Below are 21,815 nucleotides of genomic sequence, written 5' to 3'. Positions count from 1 at the left end.
TTGTGTTACCTAATTTTCGGTGTACGGTTCAGATACTAGAAGAAAGTAAGTTTGCGTGATGTCTAGATGTCTAGTGGTTATGAGCTTTAGTTTTGATTGGTCAAATTGAATGTATGGCCCTAAGATGCTAGGACGGAGAGTAAAGATTCTTGACCGATTCATGATCGCGCGAACACGGGTGTTCGTGGGTTCGCGTTCGATACAGCGTTTGTAACTCCGTATGTACTAAAACGTGCATTTTTTTTTACTTCGTATGTACTAAAACGTTCTTTTTATTATTTTAGTGCTATCAAGTTTGCGCGATCGCGGCCGTATGTGTGCGTGGATGATCGCAAAGGACTTAAGCGTTCGTATGTTAACGTATTTGTCACGTATGCTCGCGTGTGTGACTACGGGTGAATAAATTTGATTTTTAACCCATGTGACCATGCACATATTCACGCGTGTTCTTAGGTGATCACGCGGACCGTCATTCTGATATTTAGTTTTCGGTGTACGGTTCAGATTCTGACAGGTAGTGAGTTACCCCATATCACCAGAGTTCCCACCCGGATAGAAATCTACAGTAGCGTTTACCCTATAAACAATCATAAAACAATAGATATTATGGTTGTTACTGTTTCAACATAGTTCGATGTAGAGTTCTCGCAGTAGATTTACAATAAAAGTTCTTGTAACAAGAAATTTTACTGTCCGGCGAAAAAATGATACAGTTAATTCACGTTAAATGTTACTGTTTCTGAGCAAAACATGTATGGAGAAAAGCAGATTTTTTTTAAAATTAATATGCATAACCACCCCCCTTTTTACTGTAAAAATCGATTTTACATTAAAATTTACTGTAGAAACGTTGAAGTATATTGTTTGTGTATTATAGCAATACATTAGAAGGACCAAAGGAGTGACATTAACCTTCTTAGCAAAGTCACTCCCAACGTTTTACCCTAACCCCCTATACACTGAAACGGTCGGTACGGTTGTCCTCGTTTCTTCATCATTCAAGTTTCAAAACGTTGGTTGAATTGTTCATTAAATGAATAATTCAATTGCCGTATAATATTGAAACATCTTCAAACCCAACTCTGCACAGTAGGCCTGGCCGTTTTAATATTTGCGACATATTGTAATATGCTTCAAATATTAATGTTGACAAGAAAAACGCTAAAGAATATCTGCAGTGTTTTCTAGGATGCTTTTCAATACTGGCTGTGTAAGGGTTAGAATAGAATAGAATAGAATATAGCAATACATTAGACTTTATTGTAAATTATTATAAAATTACTGTAAAGGGCGAACACGAAATTATTGCGACACATTCAACAGGGCATAACTTTTTTACCATTGGGTAAAAATCAACCAAATTTTGCACTCTTTTTCATTGATGTGTATTGTTTACATGCTGTCAAAGTCGAAGTCGTGTTTTTCGATTCAACGAAAATGGAGGTGAACCAACGCGAGTCGAGAGAACAAATTCTTTCCAAACACCTGGAATTTCCTGACCTGTCGCACCGGCAGTTGGGAAAAATGTTGAACATTCACCATTCAACCGTCTCCAGAGTGTTGAAGCGGTTTCAGGAGCGATTGACGTTGGACCTCGGCAAAGGAGCCTGGAAGAAAACCGGAACCGGAGAACAAAAAGACGGAGGGAAAGGTGAAGCGGATGATTAAAGCAAATCCCAACGTCTCAAGCCGTGATTTGGCTAAAAAGATCGGCATGTCGCAGAGCTACGTCCAGAATGCAAAGAAGAGAGCTGGACTACATACATACAAGGTACAGAACTTCCCAAACCGCGATGAGCGGCAACAATCGACGGCTAAAACTCGGGCACGGAAGCTCTACGAGAAGATGCTGACAAAATATGGCTGCTGTGTGATGGACGACGAAACGTATATAAAAGCCGATTTTAAGCAAATTCCGGGGTTGGAGATTTTAATCGGCAAGAGCAAGTTCTATGTGGACGACAAATTTAAGAAGAAGAAAATGTCGAAGTTCGCCTCCAAATATCTCATTTGGCAGGCCATCTGCTATTGCGGATTGAGGAGTGAGCCTTTCGTGACAAAGGGCACAGTAAATGGCGAGATCTACAAATCTGAGTGCCTCGAGAAGCGCCTTTTGCCGTTCTTGCAGTAGCACGACGAAGCTCCGCTATTTTGGCCAGATTTGGCATCATGCCACTATTCTAAAAGTGTCCTGGAGTGGTATGAGGCCAATTGTGTTCACTTTGTTCCAAAGGACATGAATCTGCCAAACTGTCCGGAGCTGCGTCCGGTGGAGCAGTACTGGGCAATGATGAAGCGGGAACTTCGGAAGAGCAAGAAGACAGTCAAAGACAAGAAGGACATGATAAGAAAATGGAAAAAACTGAGAAACTGGTACTGGATGACACTGTAAAGACTTTGATGGAAGGCATCAAGCGACAATGCGTTCAACTTTACACTCAAGGCTCCATCGATTAACTTTTCTTTTGATTTTTGAAGTAAATATATGTATAAAACTACCCTAAAATTTTGGTTTGATTTTAAACATTATAAGAAAATTGGCATGACATTTTCGGTGTCGCAATAATTTCGTGTTCGCCCTTTACTATCACATTAAAAATTATGGTTTTGTTACAGTACATTTCTATTCGGGCAGTCATGTCGTGTGTAGTGGATATGATTTCCTTTGTTAGATGGTCCAATTGAAGACGCAGACCTAGACTGCTAGTACCGAGGATAGAGACTTCCGGAAGTGACTGATTTATGATCGCGCGAGCGCTGCGGATTGTAGGTTCATGCTTGGCACCGCGTTTGAAAATTTATAAGCGCTGAGATGTTTACCTTATCACCAGGATGTTATCATGTTTGCGAGATCGCAAGTGTAGGTTGCGTGGATAATCGCGAAGGGCTCAAGAATTTGTATTAATATGTGTGTCGCGCGTATGTGACTTCGCGTGAATAAATTCGATTTTATAACCGTGCGTCCTTTCACATGTGTTTTTAGATGATTGCGCGAAGCGTGAATCTGATACTTAATTTTTAGTGCACGATTCATATGCTAGAAGAGAGTGAGTTCTGCCATATCACTAGCGTTCCCGGTCATGTCGCCATGGAACGTGTTGTTTAGTGGATATGAGCATCATTTTTTGTTTGGCCCACCTGAAGGCATTGGACCCGAGTAAAGGGACTTCCGGACGTAACCGATTCATGATCGCGCGAACACGGGGATTTGTAGGTTCACTCCTGAGACGCCTTTGTGAATTTTTAAGTAGGGGAATTATGGTTAAAACCGACACCTTAAGCTTAACAATTTTTCTAAGTTGCCACCAAACCAATAAAATTATAGTTTTTATGCAGAATTCTTCTTCAGAAAATTCTTAACAAGACTAAATTTTTTCAGCGCTTCAAAAAATTAATTTCATTAAAAATTATTGGTTGTAAAACTTGGAAAACAAAGTGACTTTTTGTAGGCACTGCGGGTAAAACCGACACCCTATAGGGGTAAGATCGACACCCCCTTTAATTTATTTTCTCTCCACTTTATTAAAATCTTTATGTTTATTAAACATGAGATATATGCGTGAATAATTAAGTGTGAGTATGTATGATGCTAATATGTGCTTTTTATTGCTTCATCATGTAGTGAGGGGAAGAAAGTTCGAAAGCGTAGTACTATAAATAAGAGTATTTTATGCTATAGGATTATTTATTGATGAGTATTTCCAAATAATCCTTGCGCACATCGTTGCAACCTCCAGTTTCATATTATTTCGTAAGAGAAGATTTGCAAGCGTTCTACGTTCTTCTAATTGGATTCATTCACTTATAAGTGACACACACACTTCTTAGTAAAACTATCTTTTTCAGATTTGATTTTTCGGACTCTGATCATCAACGATCTATTGGGGTATACATAAGATCACTGTCTCATTGTGATAAATTTCGTCTATGACAAACCAAGAGAACACTAGAAATTCGGTTTGATGAGCTTTTTGCAGAAATAGCAACAGCTTCGATAGAATCAGATAAGCAAAAATTCCAATTTTCGATTTTTAAAGAGACTTACAAGAAATAAACACAATAAGAGTATTTCAGTGCATTTCTGTTGATACTATAGTGTTCTAATAGGCTAATTGAAGTGTCACAAAGATCCCCAGTATTTTGAAATGAATCGCAAATATACACAACCATCTTAACAGCGTGTCGGTTTTACCCTAACCATAGGGTGTCGGTTTTACCCCAACAGCGCACATTTTTTTTATAAAAGCGATTAAAAATATTGAATTTCTCAAACTCGTCTTCAATGCACCTAGTTGATCATAGGACAGGCCGATAATAATAGGTAGTGAAAAATGTGGTGATTTGAAAAGCTTTTGTTCGGTTAAAACCTTAAAATCTACCAACGAAATTTAAGATCCAGACGAGTATGAACGCTGCTGTCGTATGTTTTGTTTATTTTTATTACATTCGGCGTACTAACATGAATCCAATTTTTCTTCAAATGCTCTAAATAAACGTACTAATAATAATGTATCATTATGAAATGAATAAAAATTTGATTTCTAGGAAATGTTGTGGGGTGTCGGTTTTACCCACAGTGTCGGGTTTTCCCACAATTCCCCTACTAAAACGTTTACTTTGTCGCCGGGGTGTTATCCTGTTTGCGAGATCGCGGACATAGGTGTGCGTAGATTATCGCGAAGTTTGTATGTTAACTTTTTTTTCGCATGTGCTAGCGTGTATGACTTCCGGACGTGACAGATTCATGATCGCGCGAGCGATGGGTTAATGCTTGACACCGCGTTTGTAAATTTATATGTACCAAAACCAGGCTTGCTGGAGCATCACTCATGATGCAAAAATGAGGTGAGGTATCAATATTCTGAGGAGGACTTCACACACCTCTCCAATAGCAGAAAAAAAACTCTTCTCCCACTCAACAAGCAAACTCATCATCAGAGGTGATGACTTGTTCAATGATTAGAGGATGTTATGTGCATCACACAGGAGAGGCGAGAGCGCAAAACTGATTGAAGATGGGTTGGAATCCCTCTTCCAAAATGCTGAGAGTGTGGAGCGCGAGAGTGATTGTTTCCCTCTCTTGTTTTAATGGAATTTTGTCTGCTGCGTAGGATGGGGATATAAGTATAATTTTCGTGGTGTAGATCAGTGCTTCGTGGAATATGGATATCATCATGTGGTGGGAATGTAAGAGGCTGGAGGACCCAGTTTTGACTCCACTGTGGCAAACGGCCTTGAGCACAGGTTTCAATTGAGCGAGGATTCAGTGGCCTAACTAAAATACTAACGATCAGACAACACTAAGCTCGGAAAATTTAAAATCAATTAATTCGTCAAACTCAATAACACCATAATAGAAGATAAATATTTTGAATTTGAAATCTAATACAACATGAAATCGCTTCCAAGTAAAATGGGTGCAAAATATTCGATTCTATTCTAGCGTTCTTTCTCAATAAAATTTAAAAAAAATGTTTTTATCAAATAGTTTCGTTTTTATCTCTATTATATATTGTTTTGGCCGGTTAGTTTCCAAGTAATGAAGTTTTAAAAAATAGTTGTTTGTGTTTATTTATTACTAAATGTCAAAGTAGAAAGTTTGTGCGGATTAATTTCCAATGGGCAATACATTTTTAAAATGAGATATTTATCGACAGCAATATTTAAAATTATATATACACTCAAGTTTTTTTTTACGCGGTTTTTTTTTGCGCGGTATTTTTTACGCGGTTTTTTTTACGCGGGTTTTGAAATTTACGCGGTTTTCATTTACGCGGATTTTGAAATTTACGCGGTTTTCATTTACGCGGTTTTTGAAATTTACGCGGTTTTCATTTACGCGGTTTTTGAAATTTACGCGGTTTTCATTTACGCGGATTTTGAAATTTACGCGGTATCAATCAATGAGGTTCCCTTTATCGCGGATTCTTAAATTTAAGTGGTCTTCATTTACGCGGATTTTGAAATTTACGCGGTTTTCATTTACGCGGATTTTGAAATTTACGCGGTTTTCATTTACGCGGATTTTGAAATTTACGCGGTTTTCATTTACGAGGATTTTGAAATTTACGCGGTTTTCATTTACGCGGATTTTGAAATTTACGCGGTTTTCATTTACGCGGCTCGTATCCCCCGCGTAAAAAAAAACCTGAGTGTAGTCGAAAATTTTATGCTATTCTGATTATCTTTCAACGCTAGGGTAATGAGCCTATTTTCGGCCTGTTTCTATTATCACCCTACTAATTTGTAGCCGTTGGTTAGAGCAGTTTTTCCCATCTTTGTTCAACGTATTGGATTAAAAGGTAAGGCAATAATTGGAATACTCGATTCGAGTTTTCGTTGCGCTTAAATACGAACATTTTACAGCTTTCATACCAATTCAATCAGATTCACAAATTTTGTTTTCGTACTCGAAACGCTTCTCCATAAATAGTTTAGTTATAGGTTTGTAAGAGGTTTACCTCTTTTCCCTATATTCGGAGCAGAAGACGAAGCTTCTTATTTTGATACTGATTTCACTAAATAATCCCCCTAGAAGAGAAATAATGTTTTAAACAGATTGATTGACATTTGTAAATTTTCATTGCAAAGTATTAAAAATTGGGTGAGTGGCATTGAATTTTCAGGAGGAAACTCGAAAAAATGCGGTGTACACACTAACTTAAAACCTCCTATACTAATCGTTTAGAAATTTCGCAGAGTTCTTTCTCACATCATTGCCCAGGTACCTACGGGAGTGCTTTACAACATCATTATTATTTTTTTAAATAACATGTTAACCGATTTCTTTTTCTTTTTCTTGCCTTCAAAGTGCAATGAAAAATTTGAAAAAATAAAGGCTGCTCTCATTACTCCTTATCATCTTCACTTATAGCAAAAAACATTTTCTGAGACCTTTGGCACCAAAACATTAGTTACGTTGTCCAGACTTAGCCGATTTCTAGAAAGTTCTAAAGAGAACAATTGCACCTTTCCAAAGGTATGCTGTATTATTCTGTTATGCAAGAAATATTGTGCTAAATTGCGACAATAATAAGAAAATTGTCATGTTTTGCATTTTTTTCATGACAAATATGCAAATGGTTCAACATTCTTCCAAAGGCACTTTATGGTTCTAATAAGAATCCGGAAGAACATTTAATTCTGTTATAAATCAATTTGGGGGCATGCAACATTTTTCAAAACATTTTGTGTTGCGCTATAACCTATGCTAGTTCACTTGAAAAGTTAAAAAATCACTATAGCACCATGAAATGAGTTATGATGAAGTTTTGGTAACAAATGCTTAATCCACCTGGACAGTGCGTAACGAATAAACGGTTTGCTTCAATAGAAACATGTGTGTCACGTTTTAGCTTAGCTATGGGTGCCATTAGGATTCGTCGCGGTGCGGATGTGGGCGGTAAATGGATAGTCTGCACCACAACCGCAAAAAAAAAAATAATAAAACCGCACCGCTTACCGCAACCGCATTGCATTTACCGCACCGCACCGCGCGGTAATGCGGTAAAAATCATGTATTTTAAAAATTGTGCTGAAAAATTATTCATTTGTTTTGAGTAGCCATATATAGTAAAATGTTATTCTTATTTACACGAAAATTATCTTTGACGGACTCCTCAGAATGTAACTTTTATGAAAATATTCAACTTTGCAAGTTTTATTAAGAGGGGTGAGGGTTTTGGCGTGAAAAAACACTTTTTCTCGATTTTTTAAACTTTGAGTGAAGTGAACTGATCAAAACTATTGTACATTATAGTGTATGATTTCAATAACATGCTGTAATTTTTCCATGCAAAAATATCGACAAACGACTCGGTGACGAAGCTTTTTGTAGAACGTCTCTGAAAAAACATGATTTGCGGTGTTACCTGCCATTCAAAAACTACTTAACCGATTTCTTTCAAACTTTGTATACAGATTCTACGTAAAAACCCCTATGTTAAAGTTTCGAGATAAATTTTCAATTAAGACAAAAACTGTCCAAACTATGCAAAATTTGGCATCTGGGCTAACTTTGACTTGTCACAATATGAAGGAAGACCTTGAGGGAGACTTTGAGAAACACAAAAAAAATCGCAATACCCTACACTAACTTCGAAAGCTTTACTTTCAAAATGTTACAAAATACTCCTAACTGAAAAATATTATTTGTTAATTTGGTAGAAAATGTTCCCAGTTGGACAAACAATGGACGCACGCGAAAAAAATTCCTTTGAATTCGTTTGGTTTGATGATGATAATTACATTCTTTGGATTGTTTTTATCATTAGTCCATCTCTAAATTCTCCAAATTAACCAAAATTCACAGTTGAGACAATGTCATCGAAAACGATTCATAATTCCACGATTTCTAAGAGGAATCCGGAGAAATGATGCATTTTGTAATTGGATTTGACAGTAAAATTCAATTGTTTTTCAGTGATTGGATTTTGCGTTTTATGTATTTGAAAAGGTTTATTTGTAATTTTTTTCTTTGAAGTATAAAATAAATAGTTTTCAAAATATGTCGTTAAAATAATGGTGCCAAATTATATTGGACACAGCTTATAGATTTTATTTCTTAGTATGTTTTATCATGTTTGAATGACCAAAATGTAAAAAATCAAGTAGCGATGGGTCGAATACAGATTATATTCAGATTTCTTTTCAAATCATTGTCAAGTCTATGGAAATTAGAGCAATTAAATGTTTATCATGTTTCTCTATTGTAGGGTAATAAATAAAACTCCAACGTTCTGAGATAGAGATGTTCCTAATAATGACATTGCTAAGTATTCGTTCAGAAAATCAATCTAGTTGCGTCCTTCTTAAATGGTAAAAGTCATAGCTTTAATCCACTTTTGAATGCAGACTTTATCAATTATTTTTTGAAGTGCGGTTGCGGTAATACCGCGCGGTAAAAGCTCATTTCCCGGACCGCATCCGCGAGAAAAAATGTCTCACCGCACCGCTGTTTCTGCGGTGCGGGTGCGGTAAACACCGCGGTAATTACCGCAACCGCGACGAACCCTAGGTGCCATACGTCAAAAAACGTAGCAATTTTTGATACCTAACTACTTCTTCCTAAACGAGTATTATATTTTAATAATATATCGCTTGGCAAATTATGGCCCCTTAAGGAGGGTATTGTACTATTTTATCACTTACGAAGCCTACAATCGATGAAATTTCTATAAATTGGCACCAACACGTTGGCTTCGTTCCTAAGAAGCACTAGTAAAATAATAAATGGCCCGAGAATGGTGGAATACTTCTGTTTGAGTGCAACGAAAACTCTAATCTGGTGCCCAAAATATCGCACTACCATTTAAGTCAAAAGATAGTACAAATATATGGCAAACGCTACTCTAACCAATGGTTTCAAATGGGTTAAGAGCTAATTGTAATAGGGCGAAAAGAGGCTCATGACCCTATACATATTTGAGAACTATGTATATATTTAAACAGTTGAATTGCTTCATGCAACGCTTAACTATACATTCATTTCAAAAACAAAAATATATATCAGAAATAAACTTTGCACACGCATCAAACCCATATAACAAAACCTCATAGCAACTAATCATTACCTCCTCACAAGGCGTGTGAGGACATCACAAACTCCTCTTGAATCATCATGAGGTGTAGCCCACTCTCCTCCACGGAGCAAATATCCCATGCGTAATAAAATATTTTTCCACATCATTTCGTTGAGCAAGAGAGGAACTCTCTCATTTTTCGGGTCCTCACACACAACGGTAGAGATGCTCCCGTTGCATCATTCTTTTCTACCTCATCCTGAGGGAGGGATAGCAGCCCTCATTGTGTGTTGAAGTGTTTATAACAAGTCTGACCAAAACGTTCACTTAATTGCCCGGGTGTTTTAATATTGGCGGGATCGCGGGCGTAAGTATGTGTGGATAATTGCAATTGCATGTTCACGTTTATGACCACCAGGTTTGTGTTATCGCGAAGGCCACTTTTGGATGAGAGAGATTGTGAGTGTATATGAGAGAATATGTAAGTTATTGTGGTTGTAACTGTTAGTGTGAATCTAATTTAAAAAAATAACAACTAATGGAAAAATAATGTCAAATACAGAAAAAAGAAAATAAATTAAGTAGAAGGGTATAAATTGACGGATATTATTTTTGGTATACATGAGTAGTTGAAAAGCAAACTAATAGAAGTGCCACAAAATAAGACTAATAAAGTAGAAGAAAAGAACACATCTAACATGCAATCGAACTACATGAACTCGTCTGAATGCCAGCACATGAGGTTTATTTACCATGACCGTCGTGAGTTAAGGACAATCAGATCTGACAATTTAATTTTGCTAGTAAATTTTTTCAAGACAACGAGATTGCTGCCAGGAACGTACTTTATGGATCTGGGATCGATGATCCAATTACAAATAACTTTAATTTCTCTACATTTAAAAAAAAATTGCTAAATGCGTTTTTCTGAACACAATCCTGCAAAATCTACGTGGCTGATTCTTTTGAAACTTAGAACACATTTGGTATAAAATGCCTTCCCCTACTTTGCCAGATTCAAAATACTTGGCAACGCTGTTTGGGCCATTCACACTGCCCGAGCCGACTCCGGTTCAATAAAAAAAGCCACGCAAGCTGTATCTCCATAGCGTAGTCAAAATGGTGATTTAAAATATGCAAGACATCGTGAAACGACGTTTTACTAATCCACAATGTGGTGTTGTTGCGCCTTTCTCATGTCCCGCTATATTTGAAAAGGCGCTTTGCTGCCGTTCTATGCATAGCTGTCCTATATTTTAAGGGACACTTATGCATGAAACGGCAGTAAGGGTGGGCGAAAAGCGACTCTGGTCTATTATGCTGTGCACTCTGATGAAGTCGACTTAAAAATGACTTTTACTGTGAGCCGTGTTTACAATCATTGCTTCACAGTTTAATGGCAGTGTTGGCAAACACGGCTCACAGTAAAAGTCATTATTTATGTCGACTTGGTTTGCGTGCACAGCCTAATGCGGTACGAAACGAAACGAATAACTGTCCCATACGAAAAAAAACGAAATTTCAGTAGTAGATCGTCGCTATCGTGCTATCTTATGACAAACGCCACGGGATAAGCCAAGATAGATATGTGAAAAATCTTTACGAAGTGGTGTTTATAGAATCCTGAAAAAATCTGCTAGGTTAATGAGATATAGCGAAAAAGATGTAGAGAAATTGTGAGTGTTTTGCCTCAAATCACTGTATCTTGGGATCAACCGAAGTTATATTGAAGTTTTCGATGTTTTTTTTTGTGTTCAAATTTCGGTGGAATGACAAAAATTTTAAAAATGAAAATACATGTATTGTGAGAAATATGCAGTTTTAGTTTTAGCCCCTAAATGCACAATTTTGTTTGAAAACAACATTGCGAAAATCATCTCAAAATTATCACAGTAACGTATTGAGACAATTTATACAAATTTTAAAAAAAGTTGATTTGCGCCTTTAAGAGTTAAACTGGATATATTGCATATTTGGCAACAGCGTAAGCAAAAATTGCAATTTTTCTAGATTTCTTGACCTATTTCCTTTAAAATACATCTTTTCTGCAGGTAATATTTTGATCTGCACATTTTTGAAGTCGTTATTAATATATTTACAATTTTTTTATTGTTGACGAGACTTACAGTAATATGTGGTACACTCAAGTTTTTTTTGCGCGGTATTTTTACGAGGATTTTGCAATTTACGCGGTTTTCATTTAAGCGGTTTCTGAAATTTACGCGGTTTTCATTTACGCGGATTTTTGAATTTACGCGGTATCCATTAACGAAGTTCCCTTTAACACGGATTCTTAAATTTAAGTGGTCTTCATTTACGCGGATTTTGAAATTTACGCGGTTTTCATTTACGCAGTTTTCATTTACGCGGCCTGTATTGCCGCTAGAAGTATTATTGCCCCATGTGCTATCTTATACACATGGGACAATTATGCTTCTAGCGATACACTGCCGCGTAAAAAAACTTGAGTGTACATTGGTCGGTTTAGTGTTATTCTTAACATATAATGTGTTTTCACATTTTTTCTGTGATTAAACTAAACTATTTCGGAATACATATTGAATACAGCTTAAATGTATTCTACGGTATCAATTTCATTGGCTATTTACGGCAAATTTAAGACTAAGTGAAAAGAATGCAATGGAATTAAAGGACGGATAGGTATTCTAGAACGAATCTTCTACAAACTTAGAACGAAAAAAAAGAACTAGGCAGGCCCATATGGACATGATCGAAAGGAAATATGAAGAATCCTTTGCCTTCTTATGTATTCTAGTTTAGTTTGGCCATTGAACGATTAAGAAATACTTAACCTGAAGATTGTTTACCTAAGTTGAATGTCATAGGTATATTGGTGAAAATTTAAATTACAAATTAAATTTAATTTTTCGTAAAAGAACTGAATATTTCCTTTGGCGAGCGTGGGCTTTCTCATCACTGTTCTTAATATGGAGCTTATCGTTTTTCATATTTTGCTAATTTACCGATCCATGCCAAGGGATAATTGATTGATTGAAATAATCGATTTGATTAACAGTATAGCAAAGAGCATACCAACCAGTGAGGTTTTAGAATTTTAGTAGAAACCATTAATAAATTAAATGTGTATAACAAACTGTTACATCTAGGAACAGGAAAGTGATCTAGCACTTGACGTAGCATGGTGGTCGTGTCCTGTACACCCTTTATTTGGTTTACGGCATACGTTAATTAGTTATCTTATTTCTTTATTTTTATTACTTTCTAAGTAGCTCTACAAACCACGAAACGTTTTTGAGTATTCAAAAAAATGCATCAAGTTTCTTTTCGGGACAAAGAAACAACTTTATTTTAAACGATTGAATGTCCCTTCTTATTCGCCATTTCGCGTTTTCTAATTGTGTATATGTGAGATTACAGCTAAAACATTCCTTTAATTTTAATTACCTCCACGCATCGCTCAACACTCAGATAACAGTTTTGCGTAAACGCTCTATCAGCAAACGGCGGAAAGAACTAAGCATACAAATCAGAAACGTTGAAATGTATTTAAACTCAATATTTACAATTGCGGGTCGTTAATTAGCCGAGCAACGTTTCAACTCGAAAGCTAAAACAGATTGAATCGAATAGATCTAACTGTGGTTCCTACGATTGTTCTGGAAATCGCAGCATCGGATCATTGGTTTTCGGCAAGCAGCCGAGGCAAATCAGTTGTTTTCGGACTCAGTCGACTGTTCAATCTAACTCGGCAATAGCACTTAAGGACTCGAAGGTGTGAAAAGATCGATGAGCTAATGCCAGATTGTTGTTTCAGTCAATTGGTACCAGTCGGAGATAATGAACCAAAAGTTTACCTAGACTTGATAAATTGTGTGTACGCCACCATTGGACATAATATTCGAATTGTGTCCATGCTTGGTAAACAAAACGCGAAGCTATATATTCATTGAACTTGATTAGGTGTATGTCAGGTTTATCAGACATAAAAATAACTGCGCTGAATAGAATGATAAGTTATATTGAAGCTTAAGATATAATTCAAATAAACAGTTCCAAAGAAATGAAAACCTAATGGTGATTTAAAGCGATTAGAATCAATTATATTCGAATATTGCTAATAACAATTTTCCACTATAACTACAAAGGGGAGCTTCCTTAACCATTGATGTATTTGAAATTATACTTAGACGGCAAACCTAGTACGCAAGATGTGTTTGATAGTGATATTTTATAGTAAATGTGTGTAGTTTAAGTGAATTGTAGTCTTGTGACATTAATAATTTCGTGAAAAATAAATAACACGAAATAATACAGCATGGTACAGTCTGCGTATGCAATAAAGTTTGCTACACTAGATTCTTTAGTCATATTCGGAAAATACAAAGCAGGGCCTCGTGCTATTGAACTGATTACCCAACCCTGTAACGATGAATTGCGGATCTATTGCTGTCATTATCTACTATTCGCATTCAAGAAATAAACAATTAAAGGCAAACAATTTGTACGCCAATTTATTGGCATCTATTATTTAATAGTCAGTCCTATCGAAAGCAGCAGAGATTGTAGAGTCTAACTGCGTGGAACATTAGTTGGAAGTTGAACGGTTAGACATCTAGCTGTATCGATTCTCAGAACGTTATGTAGTTAGACCAAAGAAGAAATTTCGAGCGATTATTTCAAACATCTTAGTATTTTAACTACTGTGAGGATATGATTACTTCCACGGGAAAGTCCCAGAGTTCGTAAACACGTGATCCTCCTCCAAATTTTAAGAATCCATTTAAACAGCTTTGTATTGCACTAATTATTTTTGAAATATACATTAAAACTATAAGATGCTCCCTCTAAAAATAGAGTTGAAAGAGTTTGGTAAATTTGCTCGAAATAGATTTTTTTTCTATTTGGTACACTGTTGATCATAAAGTTTGCTCATTCAGACGTTATCGTATTTTGGTACGAGAACGTTGATCCGTACATCAGCCTTTTGTAATTGTAATTTGTTTTATTGGTTACGAAAATCTGTCGGTACAGGACTGTATAACAGGTCAAGGATATAAGTTTAGGAAATCACATCAAGATTCAAAATATAACACAATAAACTAACCTAAGCAAATGAAAGGTAGAGTAAAATTTTTTAAGCAGATCTTTGAAAAAATTGAATATGTACACTGGTCCGCGGTTTTTGAATTGCCTCTTTCCAATGAATGCTAACTAGAAACACTAAAGTTAATAAATTAACAGACCGGTTTTCATAATTTGTAGTTTTATTGCGTAGGAAAATCTGTTAGTTTACACTGTACATCAGGTCAAGGAAAGGAAGCTTTGGTTAGAGTTACCATTTGGTAAACATTTCCTCTGAGCTTCAAAAGACCTTGTTTTTTAAGTCGAATATAGGAATAAGCACATTATTATTATTCCTTGACCTGATTTGTAGTATTAAACCGACGGGCTATTGTGTAATTAATAATAATTAACAATACATACCTTTCTGTCGATATTAGTTTCGATTGTGCAGTAATTCCGGCTGAGAATAATTTGTTTAATCACATCGGTCTTCTGTATCTTCCTCAAACTTGGCGATGAATTTGCGCACGTTAAATGTGAGTAGAATCTTGCTATTTCCGGCAAACGGTCGATCGTTCGTGCCGCTACCACTGTGTTGAGCGGAATCCGTAACATTATACAGCCTGTTCACATAAGTAAATCGACGGGAATTATGATTATGCTGACGATGTTTTGATTTTCTGCTGTACAGAATCCAGCTACAGTTCGTTGGTGAGTGTCACCTGTTGAATATGAATGTCAAAATTGAGTGCTCTTCATATTTTTCATGGCTGCCAAACTAGCGTTATTTTCTTAAATTTTTCGTCTCAAGATTTAGGCCAACCAAATTTGAGAAACGTAGGCACACATCGCCCGAATAGAAATGTACAGTAACAAAACCATGAATTTCACTATGACAGTACAGTAATTTTACAATAATTTACAGTAAGTTTTAGTGTTATGCTACAATACAAAAACAATAAACTTTAACGTTTTTACAGTAAATTTCAATGTAAAATAGACTTTTACAGTGAAAAAGGGGGGTGGTTATGTATCTTAACATTAAAAAAATCAATTTTTCTCCATACATTTTTTTCCCGAAAACAATAATATTTAATGTGAATGCACTGTATCAGTTTTTGGCTGAACAGTGAAATTTATTGTTACATAAAATTTTATTGTAAATCTACTGTGAGAACTTGGCATCGAACTATGTTGAAACAGTAATAACTATAATATTTATTGTTTTATGATTGTTTGTAGGGTAAATGCTATTGTAAAATTCTATCCGGGCGTATCACAAATAAAGTGATGTTGAGTCTTTCGACATTTCGCATGCAGTTTATTTTACAATAAATTTTTATTTTTTCGTTAAAATGATCTATTCTCGACAAACATATGTTTAGCGCTCAAAAGGCACCTGGTAAAATTCACTTCGGGGGGAAGTTCCGGACGATCCGGAAATCGCCCAGCACAGCCGTCGAGAGCATATAAAAGAAAAATGGTTTTCTCTTTTGTTGACTGCAATACACCTTGCTTGGGTAATAACGGTTTCTCCAGAAATTCTCGTCAAAGTGGATTTTGACATTTCGCTTTTGAGCCCCAATCATATGTCTGTCGAGTATTGTATTAAAATACGAGGAATGCGTAGTGACATCAACAATGTGTAAGTTCCAAGTTCGACTTGGGCATCCATCTGATACAATCTTAACAATAGGGTCATTAAGGAGATCTTCTGGATTCGGCGGAAAATCATAGCAATATTTCAGATTTATTTGTGGAAAAATGAAAAGACATACAAACTTCTGCTTTTGATATTTTATTCGTTATTTATCGATAATCAGAAAATGATTCCTTTTTTTCGAAAATTTAAAATGGCGGCTTCAAAATGGCGTTTTTTGAAAACATATTTTTTCTTCTAATGTCAACAAAAGGGCTAGTTCTATTGATCTGATTTCCTTTATTCAAAAAATATTTGGAATTATATACCTTTATGTCTAACTTATACCCAACATATTAATTATATCCTTTTCTCATTTCAGTTAACTACGAGAGGCGCTGCACTTGACAAAGTAAGACGATGTTTCATGTGAAGATGCCGACGAGATCCGCCATTTTGTAACTATCGATAAACAACGAATAAAAGATCAAAAGCAGAAGTTCATATACCTTTTCATTTTCCACAAAAAAATCTCAAATATTGCTTGATTTTCCGCCGAATCCAGGAGGTCACCTTAAATGAAGAATAAAATTATTCTTTTATTAGATACATGAATAACGATACATATGTCAAAGCTTCGGAACGATATTTCTAATTAATTTTCTACGAAAATGTAAACACGTCCTTGTTTGACACTCTCTGTCTTACTTGGCAATGATTTTAGTCACGTGGGTTAGCATCTTTGATCCAACAAAAGAATGCAAGTTTATGAATTTCTCTTTATCGTGCTTCGTATAAAAAAGAGAAGAAAAAACTATCTTCAACGGCATCGGCAAAACATTAGAGTCAAACCGAAATTACAACTCCTGGACTATCTAGTGATCTAGAGCCAACATTTTTTTTTCTCAAAGCTACCCAAATTTCTCCCTATTGGGGCCAAAGAGAATAGGGAAAGAGACGAATAGTGTGAAGCCAAAAATACCTTATTGAGCAGACCAATCGTGCAATGTAAATAAACATTACTCATGCCTGAGTTGGAGGAGATAAGTATTGTACTTCTATCAAAAAAGAAATTTGAATTTTCGTCAGAATTTAGTTCAATCGTGATTGTAAGGTGCATTCTAGAGTATATGTATGAGTAAAAATATGCTTTAGAATTATTTCATCTCTTTGTTTCGAAATGCACATCGTTTGATAAACAAATCCATCGATCGACATACGGTTTGTTTTCAAAATATAATAGGAGTCATTTAAAGTGCTGCCTGTAGAAGCGGTTGCCAAAATTCTAGTGTTGAAATCATCATAAAGGGAGTGTTGCCGTTTTGACTGATTTTCACTCTTCGTCTCTTTCACTATTCTCTTTGATTGGGGCCATCTACCAGCACCTTAAAACTTTGAGAGGTAGGGTGGTCTACCAATTTTGTAACGAAAAGAAGGGTGGTGTTAGCTGTTGCGCGACGTAGAATTGGGTCATTAAATGAAGAATAAAATTGTCCGTACTTTTCCAAAGGAGACGCGAAGATTATTTTTCGTCGCAGCTAGATTCGTAGCGCTATTCGGCGCACGATTCGTTGCAATGTATTTCTTATGGGATTCATGACACTTTAATAAAAGGTGGTGCAATTTTGTGTAAAAACCTTACTGTAAATAAAACATACGATAGCATGAAACTTTAGAAGCACAGTTTTCAGTCAGTTTTATTGATAAATTCAGTTACAGTAAATAATTAGCATACATTAAACTTGGGTAATACATATTTTTCGACGTTTTTGAGCATTTATTATCAAATGCGCCAATTCAATTCGTCGCATCAAAATGATTGAATGGCTCGTTTCCAATGAAACGTATAATATTTCATAAATCGATAGAGCCCATCTTTTTAAACATAACAATGTTTATGTTTAACCTTTAAAACTTCAGAATGATTTTTAATTGATTTTCTAAAAAAAATGTGAACACGTCCTCTTTTGACACTATCGATCTTCCAAGACAGTGATTTTAGCTACATGCATTAGCATATTTGACATTTTTCGTTTACTGTTATGGTTTGCGTTCCATACACTTTTCTACGGCTCATGTACGTACACGTCACATGACACAAATACTACATCACTAGCTGGTGGAAAATAATAAACAAAGACGGCAAAAGCAAATGGGTTTGTTTTCAACCAAGAAACTGTGTTAGTGTTCGTGAGACTGAACGACAAGAACTCAACTAGAGACGGTTTGTCCCAAAATAACTTCTTGAAGAAAATTATAATAGTTCGCTTAAACGACCATAACCTAAATTGTGCGACATATGTTCCTTTCAAAAACTAAATGCAATATGAATGTAAGTAAACCCTTGCAGCTAATCAGTACCCCGATGAATGGAACTTCCCTCGAATCTATCGGAAAGGTTTACAAACTTGAACCAGAAGCATAAATATTTTTTTGTCTCTGTCAAAGAACCTTTTTTGCAGAAGGTCAATTAGAATTGTCGAAGAAAAAGTTGCAACGAATCTCGTCAAATATTTTAATGACCAAAGTATCTGATGGAGCTCATTGAATCCGAAATGTTAAAATTTTAATTTGCTTAAAGGGGCGATGGGGAACAGATTCATTCAAGAATACATTAGTTATCCTCCTCGAGACAAAGATGTTATTGGAAAGCTATATCTGCATGAAAAATCACCCAGCATCTTGAAAGAGAGCGTCAGTATCGTACAAATTTGGTCAACACTGTCATCCAAAGATATCAATAGTGCCCTATTCCAGGTGGAGTTTGGAATTATAATTTTGGCTAAAAGATGCGACTTTTCTTGCACTCAAATCTAAATACACGATTTTTAGTTAATATAACAAAGTTATAGACAATTAAATTAACTATCAGATTCTGACTTTGAGTTCAAACAACATGTCTAAAGCACCATCTAGTAGCAGAAAATGATTTTGAATGCTAAGTTTTGTACAGTTATACTACGTTCACACTACGAGTTAAAACGTGTTTTAACGCTATCTTGATGACATTTGTCTTGTTGCTAATTATTATAACATGTTTTAACTCTGTAGTGTGAACGTAGTATTACCAAGGACTTCAAAAGGAATCAACAGAGTTTATTAGAACCGGGATTCAGCGTGAAAACATAACCGTAAAATGAAGTCTCTTCGCTCACCGGGGTAAGCTTAATCAAATGACTTTTTCACTAACGTGCAATAAGATGATTTCCTCTAACAAAATCATCGAAACAAGATACAAACCATATTCTAAACATGTTCAGCACCTGTCGGCAACGATTATTTCGTCATTTAATGTACGTGTTATAAACACAAATTCAAATAAAAATGGTACAAAGTACAACCCATGCATCGTTTCAATATGTTCAAACAATTTCTTGTATATTAATGAAATCAATCAACTTCTACTGAACTGATCACTTTTTTTGGGAACCGTTAAAATTTTTGACCAATAATTCATTTTAAAAATCCGAGATTTTTGTTGTTAACTATTTAATTTCGACTATTTTGCTGAAAAAGTACGATAAAAGTCAGCTGCATCATACTAAGCAATTTTGTTTTCCTTCGAGACGTCACAATATCAGGCCATGAAATTGCCTACGGATATGCAATTTACACAACATTTCGAGCGTTATCTCTCATTTCGATGCATATTATATTTTGCTGATCAATGTTACCCCGAAAACAACGAATGAAAATTTACAACAAAGTAATTCTTGATCGTTTTTTCAAAAAGACATATCTGCAATGAGTTACTCTCTTCGTTTACTTTCTCTTCTGTTAATAATTCGGCCACTTTAACATTTATCCCTCAACTCTTTGCATAATATGCTAGTTAAAACCACCGTCTTTCGATCTGTAGTGTAAAATAAGTGAAAAGTGTTATAGAGACGCCGTAAAAATCGAAAGAGAAAGTAAATAGAGTAACTCATTGCAGATGTCTTTTTGATAAAACGCTCAATAATTTTGTTTTCATAGTAAAACGAAATAAAATACCTTACAATTTAAATATTTTCAATTTATGGGTATCAGTACTTGTTTTAGAAACGCAAACAGTTTCATATACTTGAATTGAAGATTGATTCGAAAAACTTTTGAAAAAATGATCAAGGTTCCCCCATTTTACGGTATCTTTATATAAATTTTAACCAGTATGTTGCAGATGTACCCATTTGGTACCCTATGCACACTTTACTTAAATTTTCATCATCACGATTTTGCTCTTTTAATATCTTTATTAATTAATCACTTAATAATTGCATTTTGGAAAACCACAATAATGAAAAAATAACTCGCTCCTAATGAGTATAAAAGGAATAAACTAAACGGTGAAAATGCTACGTCGTACCAATGTTTTTTACACATCGGCGAAACATATCCCGTAGCAAATCATATGATTTATTTGATCCCTAAGTCTACACCAGCTCAATCGCGCGGTTTGTTTTAATTGTTGGATAACTGCGATATACAAAAATATTCAAAACAAAGCACATATATTATGGCATTAAAAAGGCGAGAATTTGTCGGTGTCAAGCGTGATCGCGACGACGCCTTCGATAAATATATGTCAATAAATAGTATACTTATGTAGAAAACTAACACTACTAAAACTCGTAGCACAGCTGCACAGCACATTTCAGTAGAATGACTAGTCTAAAATGTATACTACAAACTCGAACGTTATTTCACCGATGGATGACAACAATAATCTCACCTGTAATTACGTTCGATTACGCAGTTGCTTTACTTATTTTTACTGATGGACACATTTTCTTATCTGCTCTCTAGCACATTGTGAATAAATAAACAAAAATACTTGTGAACAAATGGTTCATTTGTTGGGGGACTGATTATTGAAAATGATCTGATCTAACGACGCAACAAATATTGATAGGAACTTTACTATGCGAGGTAACGCACTGCACTGCTAGATCACACATTTAGCTACAGCGATATGTAGTGCCTATAGAATCACAGCAGGGTGATGTGTCTATCTGAACCCAGTAGACATCCATACTGGGTCGTTTATTATCCCGTCCATAATCGATACATTTTACATTCATCGGTATGACTTGGATTCGTTGTTGAGAAGCAGTATAACAAAAGAAACATGAAAATGTAAATTTGCGGGAGAAGCGAAATTTTTATTTTTACTTCCCTTTAAACAATTTGAGTACTGCGTTAATGGCTCTAACTCTTATGTTTCATTTGGTAGGGTAATGATGTAGGGTAACAATACGAATAAACTGAAATTGGGTTTAATACACTATTTGTATAAATGGCGTTGCGCAATGGAATTGAAAATGATAACGGATACATTGGATAGGAATATCGTTATACTCCTTTGGGTATGCTATAAACTAACGAGACTTTACGCCTAAAGGTATGCTATTTGTATGAAAGCTTCTTTCCAATGCATTGGAGTTTCACTAACTGTAGTAGGGTAACCAGATGTACGACTGTTTTGTTTGTCCGAGCGATTTAGAACCGATTAACAGACGACCGGGGAAAAACTTTTGGCGTTTCGCTATTCTTAAAGAAAACAAGATTCGTATTAATCTATGCAACTATACACCAGTATTAATTTTTCCTTGAGGTTCGGTTTAAAATTC

At 35.5% G+C, this 21,815-nt stretch overlaps 1 protein-coding gene across 3 annotated transcripts in view; it reads right to left on the bottom strand.

Moving 5' to 3' along the window:
* The window catches only part of LOC131691227 (molybdenum cofactor biosynthesis protein 1), a 46,859-nt gene extending 25,720 nt beyond the window's left edge, over window positions 1-21,139 (bottom strand). The window contains exons 1-2 of one of the 3 annotated variants that reach the window (XR_009305739.1): window positions 20,918-21,139; window positions 14,988-15,289 (exon numbers count right to left, since the gene is read on the bottom strand). Coding sequence is in view for 2 of the 3 variants with exons in the window: in XM_058977467.1 (XP_058833450.1) it covers window positions 14,988-15,182 (195 nt within the window). In the remaining variant the exon portion in view is untranslated. The remainder of the gene's footprint in view (window positions 1-14,987; window positions 15,290-20,917) is intronic. The other 2 variants (XM_058977467.1, XM_058977464.1) reach the window with 2 other exon arrangements.
* Window positions 21,140-21,815: the final 676 nt, after the last annotated feature.

The sequence above is a fragment of the Topomyia yanbarensis genome, chromosome 3 (assembly GCF_030247195.1).
Source record: "Topomyia yanbarensis strain Yona2022 chromosome 3, ASM3024719v1, whole genome shotgun sequence".
NCBI classification, from domain to species: Eukaryota; Metazoa; Arthropoda; class Insecta; order Diptera; family Culicidae; genus Topomyia; species Topomyia yanbarensis.
The sequence above is the reverse complement of the archived record's forward strand: the minus strand, read 5'-3'. Positions and strand labels throughout refer to the sequence as shown.